The 13,596-nt window shown below is 53.1% G+C and overlaps 5 protein-coding genes across 5 annotated transcripts; 2 read left to right on the top strand and 3 right to left on the bottom strand.

Annotated features, from left to right (window-relative positions):
• Window positions 1–404: 404 nt before the first annotated feature.
• On the bottom strand, window positions 405–5,813 carry F5Z01DRAFT_722363 (putative death-receptor fusion protein-domain-containing protein; the record flags this gene model as incomplete). The annotated part of the gene is made up of 7 exons (XM_046266600.1): window positions 5,259–5,813; window positions 4,369–5,207; window positions 3,076–4,321; window positions 2,785–3,025; window positions 1,891–2,728; window positions 1,176–1,840; window positions 405–1,127 (listed from the first exon to the last, which is right to left on the bottom strand). The coding sequence occupies exons 1-7, from the start codon at window positions 5,354–5,356 to the stop codon at window positions 405–407; spliced, it is 4,650 nt and encodes a 1,549-aa protein (XP_046118831.1). The 5' UTR covers window positions 5,357–5,813.
• Window positions 5,814–5,940: 127 nt separating this feature from the next.
• Window positions 5,941–6,712, top strand: F5Z01DRAFT_673457 (ribosomal protein L1p/L10e family protein; the record flags this gene model as incomplete). Its single annotated transcript, XM_046264941.1, has 3 exons — window positions 5,941–5,959; window positions 6,022–6,393; window positions 6,450–6,712. 3 exons carry the CDS (start codon window positions 5,941–5,943, stop codon window positions 6,710–6,712), a joined length of 654 nt encoding a protein of 217 aa, XP_046118830.1.
• Window positions 6,713–6,854: 142 nt separating this feature from the next.
• Window positions 6,855–8,877, bottom strand: F5Z01DRAFT_59205 (GPI mannosyltransferase). The gene is made up of 6 exons (XM_046260727.1): window positions 8,843–8,877; window positions 8,560–8,779; window positions 8,083–8,468; window positions 7,902–8,029; window positions 7,394–7,854; window positions 6,855–7,340 (listed from the first exon to the last, which is right to left on the bottom strand). The coding sequence occupies exons 2-6, from the start codon at window positions 8,666–8,668 to the stop codon at window positions 7,336–7,338; spliced, it is 1,089 nt and encodes a 362-aa protein (XP_046118829.1). The 5' UTR covers window positions 8,669–8,779; window positions 8,843–8,877; the 3' UTR covers window positions 6,855–7,335.
• A 2,238-nt stretch (window positions 8,878–11,115) lies between these two features.
• F5Z01DRAFT_653286 (Skp1 family protein) lies at window positions 11,116–12,583 on the top strand. Its single transcript, XM_046263355.1, has 5 exons — window positions 11,116–11,321; window positions 11,461–11,541; window positions 11,597–11,694; window positions 11,771–11,941; window positions 11,997–12,583. The coding sequence occupies exons 2-5, from the start codon at window positions 11,481–11,483 to the stop codon at window positions 12,171–12,173; spliced, it is 507 nt and encodes a 168-aa protein (XP_046118828.1). The 5' UTR covers window positions 11,116–11,321; window positions 11,461–11,480; the 3' UTR covers window positions 12,174–12,583.
• On the bottom strand, window positions 12,584–13,394 carry F5Z01DRAFT_653282 (ribosomal protein L39e). Its single transcript, XM_046263354.1, has 3 exons — window positions 13,331–13,394; window positions 13,053–13,153; window positions 12,584–12,939 (listed from the first exon to the last, which is right to left on the bottom strand). Exons 1-3 carry the CDS (start codon window positions 13,334–13,336, stop codon window positions 12,891–12,893), a joined length of 156 nt encoding a protein of 51 aa, XP_046118827.1. The 5' UTR covers window positions 13,337–13,394; the 3' UTR covers window positions 12,584–12,890.
• Between the last annotated feature and the right edge of the window lie 202 nt (window positions 13,395–13,596).

The following is a 13,596-nucleotide window of genomic DNA, read 5'->3' as shown; positions in this document are numbered from 1 at the left end:
ATTCTCACCGCGCAGGTTGGTGAGCTGCAGAGGCAGAATACAGCGCTGGTGGCCCAAAGAAGCAGGGCGTCGACTCTGAACAGGAGCGACTCAGCATCTGTTTCATCGGGTACCGTGGGACGGGCTAACACGCCACCCGTGGTTTGAAGGGGGATGAGTTGTTGGTTTGTTGCTTGGAATGATGTTGGACATACACGCACAGACAGCCGCACTTGGCAGCATTTTGTATGGCGCTTAGGATTGGGATTCATTCAAATATGTCAGTTTACCATGTTTCTGGGAGCGTCTGCAATTTTGACAATAACACCGGGTCACATCCCCAAGGAAAGGATGTTCATGAACGGCAATGCTTGAGCTTCCCCTGTGGGCATGGTGAGCATATCTATTTCTATCCAGTGAATAATCTATTGAACGAAAACCTTCAGTAGCACATTGATCCCATTCTTCTGATCGTCAGTGCTAATAATTGCGGACTGACGAAATGCATCCTGCAGCTCTGCGCTCGCCTTGCCGGACGCTACAAGTGTAGAGGATCCGACTAGAATGGTCGAGCAGATGGCAAAAACATGAGGCGCTGAGCCCCATCCCAATGGCACATCGCCCTGTTCGAGAAGCAGATGCAGGCGGCGCATACCGCCTATTAGCCAACGGTCGAGCTGTGCGAGCGAAGTCTCCGTACCAGCCCAGCTCAGGGTGGTGAAGGTACTGCTCCATCTCTTCACCTCTCTGACCTCATCGAAGAACAGATTCTGCTCCTCAATGGCAAAGAGAGCGTCATCGAGCTTGAGGGTGTGGTTGATCATATCCTCAGCTGGCCGCCACGCGGTGCTGTCCCCCTTGGATCCAGTCAACCTTGTCGCAACAATCTCCTTGAACCTGGCAGTGTTCTTGAACGTCTGCGCAAGCCAGTCTAGGAGGCGCGTGGCGGCCTCGAGGGGCACAAGGGCCTGTCCATATACGAATTGCGCGGCGGCGGCTGCAAGCTCACGTATCTCATCGTCGTCGTCATTAAGCGCGTCGTAGACAGCAAGCAAAACTGGTAGATGCTCCTCAGACGTGCAATGGGCAGCCGCAGACTTCAAGAAGAAGAATAGCCCCTCCGTCGCAGCGTATCGAACGTCGAAACTCTATTAACCATTAGCTTTGGACCTGGGGTATGATGCGGGCTCACTTACCTTGTCCTCGAGACCAGCATCAGCGATCATCCTCCCCCATTGACGAAGACCCTCGGCCTGGACAACACCGTTGCGTGACAGTATGGGGATGATGCAGCCACTGGCGCGCAAAACAGCGTTTGACAATAACGGGCTTGTCGGCGCATTAGGCAAGGCTGTCCACATCTCCACGAGTCGTTCACTGACGTTGCTCTCATATATCGGCCTCTCGCTTAGCGCATCTGCAAGATTGTCCAACACAGCAGCTTGCTGCTCGCTGACTGTCGTACTAAGACAAAGATCGATACATAGCACGCAAAGAGCCGAGTATGTGTCGTCAGCCAGCGATGAAGTCTTCCATAGCTTGGGGATCAGCTCAATGGAGGCAATCACGCCGTCTGAACCTGGCGACTCGACGAGCAATACCTTTCGAAGCTGTTGTACTGGGTCTTCGCTCTGGTATGCGGCATACGTATCGAATACGGATTTCTGGATCTTGAGAAGCGCGCTGCCTTTGAGGTCTTTCCTTAGCGAGGGACGGAAGCCAAGCGGTATCGACCTGCTCAGACTAAAAGACTGCATTTGGTTGAACAGCTCCAAGTACGCTGCTATCACTTCGGGTGAGAATTGGAAACGATCTTCCAGTCTCTCATGCTCCAACAGGCCGACGAGCTCAGGTAGGTGGGCTGAAAGCACGATTAGCCTTGATCATTTGGCCGGAATTCAGTTGTCTTACCATTGATATGCTCCGGCGCAACCTTACTGAGTCTCTCGAACACAAACTTCAAGGTTAGGAGCACGCCGTGAACGTGGTTCTGGGCGTGTGAGCTCCGGTCGGCGAGGGCAACCTTCAGTAACGCCCTCAAAGCACGAAGCCACCCATCGTGCAAGTGACACGAGCATAGCGTTCGAGCGGCCATCTCTCGCACGTGCCACACCGGATCGGCGAGATACTTGGCGACAAGGTCTTGTAGCTTCTCTCGGAGGGCCTCTGGCGGTCCAGCTCGTCGAATAATGTCAAGAGCCGGGAAGACAGCCTCGGCCCCTGATGTATCCAACGTGGCGGGTGCCTCTGTGTTTTTCTCACCCGACTCAAGAAGGTCGACCAGAACATCCACCAAGGCCGGGTACTTGTGGTAGGGGATCCGGTTCGCTTTGCCGTCCCATCCAGCCTCAATCATAGTCTTGCTCTCGTGGTGACCGAAGAGCATATTGAGCAGACTCCTCAGCAGGATCAAACCGCAGTTACGAATGGCCCATACTTCGGAGCGGAGACCGTTGGCTGCTAGCTGAAGCGCCGGGGTAAGATATTTCTCCGACTTGTTGCCGAGCGCAGTCAGGAGAGAGTTTCGGAAAATGTCCTTGATGGAGTTGTAGGCGTGCACTTGCGGCAAATTGGACGCATCCGTCTCGCGTACTCTAGCCTCCACGCTAGCAATATCGAAGAGCTTTTCTATGACTTGTTCGAACGATGGGTTGGCGGCGTTGGCGGAGAGAATGCCCGTGATGAGCGAGGGGATACCGGCTGATCTGCGAGTCGTTGAGACTTGGCCATAAATCGATTCTAATGTGCCCTGTGGACGGAGTCAGCATTGGGCAGCATGCTTGAAACCTGTTAGTGAGCTCATACCTTGTACCATTGACACAAGAGCTGCTCCCCTTTGGATTTCGACATGGCTTCGACAAACTTGATTTGCTGACAGCAGGAAGTGAACGTGTTGGCTACCGTGGAGAATGCGCCGCGGTGTCTCAGTGTTGCCAGCTGCTCAAAAGTAAGGTCTCCAATCTGTTCAAAGATCTCAACCGATGGACTGATGAGCTGGCTGTTGGCATGATTCTTGGTTGTTAGAATGATCGTTTTCAAGAGATTGCTACCACAGAGTCAGCAAGCACGGACTAGTCGCAGACAGACAACTCTCACCTGGCCTCGTGAACTGCACGAAAACTATAGCTGAGTACGTCCTTGGTGTCCAGGCCTTCTAAAGCCTCCATTTCCTCGGGCAAGTAGCCTTCGGGCGAGTCATCGCAGAGAATGCTACGGACAGCTTGCCATATCCGTGAACAGCATTGGACTGCCTGGCTCTGGAGGGATTTGACAGCTTCGAGCTCCTTTGGGTCGAAAGTTGTCTGGCTGACTATTTGCCAAACACAACATAGTGAAGCAAAGTGACCGTGGGCCGGCGCACCTAGGACAGCCTGTCCGAGGTCAGTTTCAGCAGCCAAGAGACGGTCCTCCAGCTCCGCGAGGAGGCGTGAAAGCACAGCCACTCGTTCATCGCCGCCGCTGGAGAACTTGTACAGAAGTTGACTGGCCCTGGCTGCACCGTCCGAATGATCAGCCCTGGACGTGCGATGCGCCACTTCGAGTGAGCGTTTCAGCTGCACGCGCAAATCGTCCGTTCGGGACTGGGATGCCGTGAGTCGGAACTTGCGATACTTGTCGTTGCCGTGAAGTGACTTGATGGCTGCTGCTGCGTACTCGCGTACATCGTCAAAAGGATCCATGACCAGATCAAAAAGCGCGCGAGCCCACGACGAGTCAAACAAATCATATACCATCTCCTGATCTTCTTCCGTCTCCCATCCCTTGTTGGGGTCGGCCTCCATTCGCAGAACAAACGACAGAGCCTTCAGTGACCCATAGTGCCTTTGGTATGAAGCAGTTGGCGCGAGCTCTGCGCGGAGAAAGTCATTGTACCACCGCAGGAACTGCACATGCTCTTCCAGACACTGCACCAGTTGGCTTTCGGGCAAGTATATGAGGTTCGTGTGGTACATGATGGTCTGAAAGAGTGTGTTCCGTTCATTACTGTCAGAGGTATCGTTGGCGGCCTCCTGTAGTTTCTTCGCCTTGGCTCGAGCCCGCGGTATGCTGCGCTTGAGTGTAGCGATGGCGCCCCTGATCCTCCGGTACATGTCTCTGGCGCGAGCCATAACATCGACTCGGAACTTGGGATCAGAGTCAGCAAAGTATGTGCCGAGATGCTTTCGCAACAGCTCGAGGGCAATCGTAGAGTAGGGTCTGGTCGTGGACGGTGAAACTGTCAACAAAGAATACGCCAAAGAGCGAACCTCCTGTGCTGGATGACACAACACGTTGCTCAAGATTTCTTCATGGAGAATCACAGGAGCTTTATCATCGGCGATATCGCGTTCTGAGCTTGCAGCTAACTTCGCGTTAGTGAAGTGGTAATTGAAGTTGCGAGGGCATTACCTGGCTCTTCAACAAACCCAACGCGTTTGCCGGTCTCCAAAGCAGCAAGCTGCAAGAGAGTCGGCATGCTCACTTGCTGATTCAGGTCCCATGCTGTGTTGTCGACGTCGCTGACAGCCTTTAGGTACCTCAGTGATTCTGCGCGGTCAACTTTGAACATGGGCAGGAAGATGTAGTTTTTGACATCCTCGAGCGCACTGAGACCATCCTGGATGAAGTCTAGCAACCACTGATGGAAGCGACTAGGCTCGATGACCCATTGGCCCTCTCGAGTTCGCAAGGCACGATACAGGTTGACGATGAGTTTTCCGGTGACAGGAGAAGTCGTACGCATGCGAGCCCAGTAGATGATGTCTGCAAAGAGCCGACGCCACGTCTCCGTCTCGTCGACAGAGCCAGGCAGAGAACGACACCTGACATAGGTGTCGCGGAGGTCCTCCAAGCCGAAAACGTTCTTTGCAAGGAAGTGATCGATTGTCTTGATGGCGGATTTGACGACAGGCTTTGTGGATTTCCCTGTCAAAATGGAGATGAGACTGGTCAACAGATCATCTCTAGTCGCTCTGGCCGCTTGAGCATCTGGGTTTCTCTTGTCAAGTTGGGCGAGGAGGTCCAGAACCAGCTTCATGGACCTATGCTGGTCTGTTTCGTTCCACTCAATGTAGAATGTAAAGGCCTTCTTGCTCACCTCGCCGGAGAAGGCCCATTGCTGCAAGGACGGTGCGTGCAATTTGGAGCATTGCTCAACAAAGCTACACAACCTCAAACACGCATTGCCGGAAGCAGATTTCGTCTGGCCTGCCTCCTTGAGAAGGACGTCTAAAGCACACGAGGCGTACCTCACCTCAGTTAACATGGTGAACTTGGACCTGATTACAGCCGTGACTCACTCAGCTTGGTCCTGGTTTGGCTGCTCTTCAAGCCATTTCAGTACTTGATCTTGCTTCTCTAGCAGATTGGCCGGAGCCAGAGCCTCCTCCTTCTGCATGCTGCTGAGGAACCCTTCTTTGGAAATGTGATGCTAGTCGTAAACTTTGAAGTGGGGCCTTAGCCGAGAAGAGATCTGTGATTGTGAGTTCATGACTCCTGGCATGTGAGCAATATGAACGTCAAGATTCAATTTACGTAGGTGACTTTCTTGCACCATTCATCGGTCCCAGATTGGCCATAACGTTGGCATTTTTACCTCAGTAGATCAATGTACATACAGAGCATGAGGCAAGACAAGAGCAAGCTCTTATGAATACCAGACTGCACCAGAACAGTTTGCAGGCTCAAATTTGTCGTTATATACTTGAAAAGATCATATGTTTGCTATGAAATGATTTTCACCTATTGTTGCATCGGTCTTCTTATCCAAATTGAGGTGGCACGGCCTTCTCAAGAACAGACGTTGTTGTCAAAGTCATCACGTGCAGCATCACGTGAGAAAATTTTGCCCTTCGACCCCACTACGCACTAGGCGGCCCACGTTGGAATCGTCAAAATCCACCGCCTCACCAACGCCTCTTTTTTCCCACCCAAACACCGTCCTGACCACCATTAGTTCACTATTGGGAGACTGTCGCCATCATGTCGAAGATCACAGTCGGTTAGTTCTCCGCGAAAATGCTGCCTAATACTAGAACCGCGCATGCTAATGCCCCATCGCAGCTAATGTCCGGACGCAAGTCCAGGAGCTCCTGGAGTACTCCAACGAGACCAAGAAGCGCAACTTCCTCGAGACCGTCGAGCTCCAGATCGGCCTGAAGAACTACGACCCCCAGCGTGACAAGCGTTTCTCTGGCACCATCAAGCTGCCCGCTGTCCCCCGTCCCAACATGGCCATCTGCATCCTCGGTGACCAGCACGATCTCGACCGTGCCAAGCACGGCGGTGTCGACGCCATGTCCGCCGATGACCTCAAGAAGCTGAACAAGAACAAGAAGCTCATCAAGAAGCTTGCTCGCAAGTACGATGCCTTCATTGCTTCCGAGGCTCTCATCAAGCAGATCCCCCGTCTCTTGGGTCCCGGTCTGTCCAAGGGTAAGCAGGACTCTTTCTCGAGGAATTGGAAAATATCCAGTACTAACAATCTCCAGCTGGCAAGTTCCCCACCCCCGTCTCCCACGCCGATGACCTCTCTGGCAAGATCACCGAGGTCAAGTCCACCATCAAGTTCCAGCTGAAGAAGGTTCTCTGCATGGGTGTCGCCGTCGGCAACGTCGAGATGGAGCAGGAGCAGCTGATTGCCAACATCATGTTGTCCATCAACTACCTCGTCTCCCTGCTCAAGAAGGGCTGGCAGAACGTTGGCAGCCTTGTCATCAAGGCTTCCATGTCTCCCCCTCACCGCCTCTACTAAACGTTTCTCGCTGCGGTGTGGCAACAATTGGGGTGCATATTCAAGTCGGGTCGTAGTAATCTCAGATAGGATGAAATGACAGGACTTGCGCTTCATAATTTCAGATCATGTGATGTATTTGATAAACCAGACCATCCCGACAGTGCACTGCGTGGGACTACGTCGCTATTCCGTGCGACAAAACGTTGACAAATCGCTGTGTGGGTATCATTCATTTCTAACAACTTTTGGTGATCCTCCAGGCCACCAGGCCCCTCCTCCCAATGACCCTTTTGAGGGTGTTCCAAACGCCATCCTCGCCCCAATCAAGGTCGTCCAGATTCAAATGCCTGTTGTGTCGCCACACCTCTCTGAACCTCAACCCCTCCAGTCCTTTGTTGGGCAGATATGGATCCAACCATGTGGCCGAGGCAGGGGCTATGAGGTATGTGCCATTCTTCTCTTTGAGGTACTCCTGGTTGCGACGATCAGCGGGCACGTCGCACGTTGCGAGTGCCGTGAGTTGCTCATATAGGTCATCGCCCTGCATGCCCATCACGTCTCTCGTTTGGAGAACCTCGTTCTTGCCATTCAGAAGCCAAATGGGAGGCGTGTAGGTCTTCCACCAAACAGCTGTGGTGGCATCAGGCTGCCCGCTCATAAACACCTGGCCAGGCACGACTCCACCTTGGTGATAGATACCCATAAGAACCCCGAAGAAGAGATTGAAGATAATCCACGCGCCTGCCCAGATCCGTAGGGTAACCTGGTTCTTAGGAAGCTGCACCGATGACAAGATCAGGGGTACCGTCGGCAAGAGGAACCGAGCTTCTTGATGCTGGAAAACAGAAAGTACAAAGATCCCTGAGACAGCCGAGTAAAGTCGCAGTGAGAAGTGTGGCCGGAGGAAGAGAAGGAAGGAAGCAGGTCCTACAAGCATTGGCAGGTTGGCGAGAAGGTGCTGGTACCATGGATGAAGACCATGCTGAGCGAGGTTATCCAGGTCTGAATTGTACCTCAGGTTGTTCCATGGCGTGATCACAGGGCGACTGATCAGGTCAGACCATGTTATGGGTTCGGCAGTATAGAACGCGGTGTCAAGAGCAATCGCGACCGTTGTCGTTATCATCGCCGCCAAAGCTACCGCTACCAGCGACAGAGGCCTGCACCAGTTAGTGGAAGCGCAACCCATGTATGATGTTCTACTTACTTTCTCCAGAAGTGGGCAATCAGGCGGAAGCCTGGGATCACCAAGAAAGCCGGGAAGGTGATTCGATTAAAGAGGCCAAAGACACTGACGACGCCTAGCACAAAGGAGGCCATGAATGACGATTGTTGCTGTCGTGTGTGAGTTGCGTGAGTATAGAGGGGTGACTGGTGGACAAGCTTACCTGGTCATCCACGATCCTTTGAATGAGGACCATGCTCCAAGCCACAACCAGTGTTTCGACAGAGTTGGAGAATGTGTGGGTTTGATACGTCCATGTGACATAGGATGAGGCCACAAGCAGCACTGCGACACGGCGATGTTTGGGCGAAGGGATCAACTCATGAAGCGCCCAATCCTCGAGAACGAAGCTTATCAAGAACATGAGGACCCTCAGCGTCCAGAACACTGCAATCGGAGGAATCTCGCCGTCCTGACCGTTGCCGATCCACAGCCATCGCAGCAACAGCATCGGTAGTCCGTACACGGGCCATAGGGGAAAGACGCTGCGGATGGGGTTGTCGCTTGTGAACTCCCACGTTCGACGCACGGGGTAGCTGAAGATCTCTCCTGTAGCACATGACGTTAGCCCACGCTGAAAGAACAGTGGCCTGGAAGGCGCCAAAACCAAAAGCCGTGCTTTCGCTGATGCTGAACTAACCTGCAATGACCTCTGGACCTTGGAAATTCTCGTCCGGATGTAGGTAACTTGGCGAGAGGGCGAACCATAACCGCACCAGCACCAGTAACAAGTATGTACGCCGCCACATGCTTTTCCTATTCCACAGGCCAGATGGCGTCGTATTCGAGAAGGCGACGACCCGAAGTCAATCGTGACTCACTCGAGGCGATTGCAGGTGAGGTGTTCAACAAAGTTGGAGCTATCGTCGTCGTCTGAGTGAGAATGGCGACCCCGGATGTATGGTTGTAGGTCCTCCGCGCACCAGCACCAGCTTCGGTATATGGACTAGGATTCGTTTCGAGTTGTCGCGATCCCGTTGCTGAGCGCGCGTGGGATGTGGGATGCGATCGGAAGGGCTCTGTAGGGTACCAAGGGGGTAGGTTTGCAAACAAGGCCAGAGAAAGGAAGCTTGCAAGTAGGATGGAAAGGTGATTACTAGTAGATTAATGAAGCGAGAGATTTCTGATAATACAAGGCAAAAATGAATGGAGAGAAAACGAGAAGGAGGAACAACAGGATGCGTGTTGACAATTAATTACAGAAAGCTGATGGTGGGATCGAATGCGCTGGTCGCGGTCCAAGGGCGCGGGCGCGACTGGGCGTCCCGAGTCCGGCAAGTCTTGGCGCGAGGTCCCCTGAGATGATGGCCAGAGCTGTGGATATTTTATTTTGCTTCTTATTGTCATTACTACTACGTAGCTCGGCTTGAACTTTTCAGCCCAAGATCCCCATTCACAAATTCTCCTAAGGCCATTAGAAACGATTGTTTTTCTTCCTTATGAATCGAGAGCATGGACTGCATGTGGACGTCAGGCAAGGCAGCTCAGGTGGGCAACCACCAGTCTCGCACGCGGCTCCTGCAAGCACTCTAGAGCCGCAGCGTGACGCCATCTGCTTCCGGCCAAGCACAACTCTATTACCTTATCAAGGTAGTCTCTCGTCCTTGCACGAGCGATGCCAAATGTGAAGTGGAAGAATTTGACTTTACTGGTCGCATCGTATCTCGATGGTTTTACAGGAATTTTCCAATCACACATGCGCAATCATACGTACGTACGTACTCGTGTTTGAGCGCGCTTCATCGGAGTTGGGACTAGCCTCAGGGGCCGCTTATTACTGATCTGCCTTGCGCTTCAGGCGTTTTCGGGCCCCCACTCGGTTGCTCCCGACCCTTCAGCGGGCATTAGGCAGGCAACATCCACGGACCACGCCTCAATGGCAGACAATACCTACGGGTGATGCCTTTTAGACGACGACGATGAACAGACTTGTGAATCATCTCTCGGGTCCGGTATCCCTAGACTGTACTTTGAACAGCAACAGAGCATCTTATCGTATAGGTATGATACAAGTACAAGCCGAAAGCTATCATCAGCGTCTAGAGTCTAGACTCTGGCCTGAAGCCATTGTCATTGCAAATGTGTCCCCAACTCGGCTCACGCGTAGGTGAGACATCTGTAACCGGGGCCCCAAACAGGGCTGGCAATAGTTCAGAAACGCTGCTCCTGCCAGCGCGCGCTTAGTAGGAGATGATGAGCAGAGGCAAGGTAGCTGTGTTACCCAAAGCGTTTGCTAGGTATGAAGCATGTCGACTCAAATGTCTTGCACCCCAGGGGGATCTGAGACCATTCTTGGCCAAGCCCGCAGCTGGAATGGGGATCGATGGTACAGCACTGGCAACGCGCTCTGAGAACGTTTGCAGGCTGCTGTGTAAGACTTGATCGAAGCCACAGCGCTTTGTGAACGAGTTCACGTAGAGGTCTTTGCTGTCTTGCGACTGGACTGGAGCGAACAAGACAGCGTATTATCAGAGTGTTCGGATTAGCGCGTGGTATCACCATGCAATGAGGTTCTACTCGCACTGGCCCCCGACGTCAACAATACCAGTGATCTACCACTGTCAAATGTCGGGTCAAACTTGGCAGTTTTACCCCAGGCTGCAGCGCCAAGTGGTGGCAGAAGAGAAAGGCGAGCGCATAAGGTTTAGGCCCTTGGCGCCCGAAGGCTATCAGGTATCTATTTGATGTCCGGTGCCCTGCTGCCGTCTCTTATTGTGAAAGAAGGCCATGACTTTGAGAGCACAAGCCAGTCGGCCATGCCTCGAGGGCGAGAAACGTGCATCGAAACGCCAGGGCAAACCTACGTAGTAATAGATCGGTTTGTCAGTGCCTGAATTCAACGCAAGGACCACTGTCCACACCAATAACAAGGTGTCCTGACTCCTGGAAGGAGTTCACGCACTCCCTTGAATGGTCATGTTGCTTGCCGCCCCTAGAATCAGAATATTTAGGAGCTCGCCCCAGGTCAGACGTAACAAAGGCGAGCATCTTCGAAAGCCCCGACGCCGGAAGGTAAAACAGATAGACAAAGCATCCTGAGTCCAGAGCTTGTGTTTCTGGTTGTTTTTTTTGTTTCCTTTCGATGTTGTCCTACTGGTCAAGCCAAGTGGCTATTAATGGGTGTGAAGGTTAACAATTAATTATGCCCCGCAGTGCTGCCTCTCGTCATACGTGCCTGCGCGGTTCAGGCTGCCACTGGAGTGAGTGCCTGCACTGGCAATCCAGCCTCCGCCGTGGGGCAGTATTTGAACGCCGACCGCCCTCCTCGCTTTGACTGTGCCTGTTCATTCGAGAGCAATCACCACCTCGCAACAACCCATCCACTCGCATCAAATCCAGTATCAGAGGATCCGTTTTCGCCAACAGACTCCGAAACGCCACATTCATTCCCACCACCTTCCAGTACGTCCACTGCATGCCACACGCTCCTCAGATCTTCGCATGAGCACCTGCGCACGATCGCCAGCTCGTTCGTTCGCCGAGTGCCTCCTTCCACCGCATCCACTCGATCTACGAAGCACTGTCCTAACACTCGAGATAGAATCAGCCCTTATTCTTACCATGGCCGCCACGGACGCAAAGGTCTGGCTCCAGTCCAGCGACAACGTCTCTATTGAAGTTGGTACGTCAGCATCCCGGACTCTACGCATTCGCTTCTGATCTAACAACCTTTGAAGACAGGGCTGTTGCCGAGCGCTCCATGCTCATCAAGAACTTGTTGGACGATCTGGGCAGCGACACCATCTCTCAGAGCAACGCGATTCCCATCCAGAACGTATGTCGCCTCCCCCGCCTCTTCCCTCCGATTCCGTTCGTTTCCCCAAGGCAAGAGAGACTGACCAGGCTTCTAGGTGAACGAGGCCGTGCTCCGGAAAGTTATCGAATGGTGTGACCACCACCGCAACGATCCCCAGCAAAACCCCGATGACGAGTCCGATGCCCGTAAGAAGACAACCGAGATTGAGGAATGGGACCAGAAGTTCATGCAGGTTGACCAAGAGATGCTCTTTGAGATCATCCTTGTGCGTTATAGATCCCGGGCTCTACTCGTGGCGAATCCAGCTAATTATCGCATAGGCCGCCAACTATCTGGACATCAAGCCCCTACTCGATGTCGGGTGCAAGACTGTCGCCAACATGATCAAAGGCAAGTCTCCTGAGGAGATTCGCAAGACATTCAACATCACAAACGACTTCACTCCCGAAGAAGAGGAGCAGATCCGCCGTGAGAACGAGTGGGCTGAGGACCGCTAATGCCCGCAAAACCACGCTGCTTGAATGAGGATGAATGCGGCCTCTGCTAGGGAATGAATTTATGGTTCTTTGCTCTCGGCGTTCAGGTTATCGGGGATGAGTTCGATGTCAGTTCAGGGTCGCAACGGCATCAGTGGCCAAGTGACTGCCATGGCACATGGGTGGTCATGGGGCTGAGGCATCGCAATGCTCTGTCGGATCAAGTATGCGTACACGGTGCTCCTCGCTCTTCACACGAATAGAGCACAATGGAACAGCTTTAGCGACACGGCACGGCATGGCGATGGTGATCATAAAGCAGCCTAACAGACTCCGCAACGCTTCGGCAGGCGAGGTACCGCAGGGTGCGGCAAGTGAACATCACAGTTTAACAGTGGTGGCATGATCCACGATGCGAGCATAATAAGAGATAAGGCGTCAAAGTCTTTTGCTTTCCATTCCCTAGTAGCCGGACCGTGACATGCAGAACCTGAGAAAACCGGGCTTCCCTGCCCACATCATTTCATTGTTCATCCACTGCGCATCCCCAAAATCAACAAGCGGTAAATTCTCAATACCCAGCCGTCATCGTCGTAACAGCCATCTCAATGTCTTTGCGTTCCGTCGCAGATCGGCAGGTGTCGCGAGAAATGTTGTCACAGTCGCGTTGCCGATATGGTGAAAAGTTGTGCGAGGACGTATCGGAGGCTGGAGGAAACTCGGTGTAGGGCGAGACGTTTAGATACCGATGCGGGTCTTGCGCCAGTGCCTGCGCTTAGCGTTGTAGCTGTCGTCATGTTAGTAGCTGCGTGCGTGATGGTTGGGAGAGTGTTTTGGCCGTGGCGAGGTCTCCGGATGATTTGTCGTGGAGCAACTGGCCATGAGAAGGGGCAAACGCACCGGATGGTGTTGCCTGTGCGAAGGCGAATCCACTGAGGCACAGGGCGGTTCTGCTTCTGTGCCTTTGCAAGCTTCTGCTTGGTACGGAAAGACTTGTGGCTCTGTGAGGAAGAAGAAAACGTCAGCCATCATCGTTGTGGTCGAGGGGGGCAAGGCGTCGCAGTGGCCTTCGAGGGAAACTCCATCATCCGTGGCGAACAGGTTCCGGCGGAATCAGGAATTCAAATCCTCAATAGAAGCGCTCTGACTGCGAGTCTCGTGGTTGTAGGGGAGCGTACCGGCATCTTGGTTGGCGATGTGTGTCGAGTCGGTGGTTTGGTGATGATAGTCTTGAATTCGAGGTTACCTTAACGAGAATTTTGGCCAGAGCGGATCGTGTGGGCGATGAGCCCTAGTCGCAGAGGGGAAGGCCATCTGTGGCTGAGCGTTGTGGCGGGTGCAAGGAAATTTGAAAAGATTATGTCATCGAAATCCGCTGGTGGCTTGGGATACGGCGACAAAATTATCATGCAATGCTATCTATGCCCGATAAACGAAGGACAGT

This window comes from Emericellopsis atlantica, assembly GCF_019669845.1.
Source record: "Emericellopsis atlantica unplaced genomic scaffold F5Z01scaffold_11, whole genome shotgun sequence".
Taxonomy (NCBI): domain Eukaryota; kingdom Fungi; phylum Ascomycota; class Sordariomycetes; order Hypocreales; family Bionectriaceae; genus Emericellopsis; species Emericellopsis atlantica.
Note: the sequence above shows the minus strand (reverse complement) of the source record. Positions and strands in the feature narration are given on the sequence as shown.

Coding starts and splice junctions, on each gene's coding strand:
- F5Z01DRAFT_59205 (XM_046260727.1), bottom strand. CDS start 8,668: ATGTGGCGGCGTACATACTTGTTACTGGTGCTGGTGCGGTTATGGTTC. Junction 8,469..8,559: donor AGGTCCAGAGGTCATTGCAG/GTTAGTTCAGCA, acceptor CATGTGCTACAG/GAGAGATCTTCAGCTACCCC. Junction 8,030..8,082: donor AAAGGATCGTGGATGACCAG/GTAAGCTTGTCC, acceptor CACACACGACAG/CAACAATCGTCATTCATGGC.
- F5Z01DRAFT_653286 (XM_046263355.1), top strand. CDS start 11,481: ATGGCCGCCACGGACGCAAAGGTCTGGCTCCAGTCCAGCGACAACGTC. Junction 11,695..11,770: donor ACGCGATTCCCATCCAGAAC/GTATGTCGCCTC, acceptor CCAGGCTTCTAG/GTGAACGAGGCCGTGCTCCG. Junction 11,942..11,996: donor TGCTCTTTGAGATCATCCTT/GTGCGTTATAGA, acceptor ATTATCGCATAG/GCCGCCAACTATCTGGACAT.
- F5Z01DRAFT_653282 (XM_046263354.1), bottom strand. Junction 12,940..13,052: donor CGCACAGGCAACACCATCCG/GTGCGTTTGCCC, acceptor ACATGACGACAG/CTACAACGCTAAGCGCAGGC.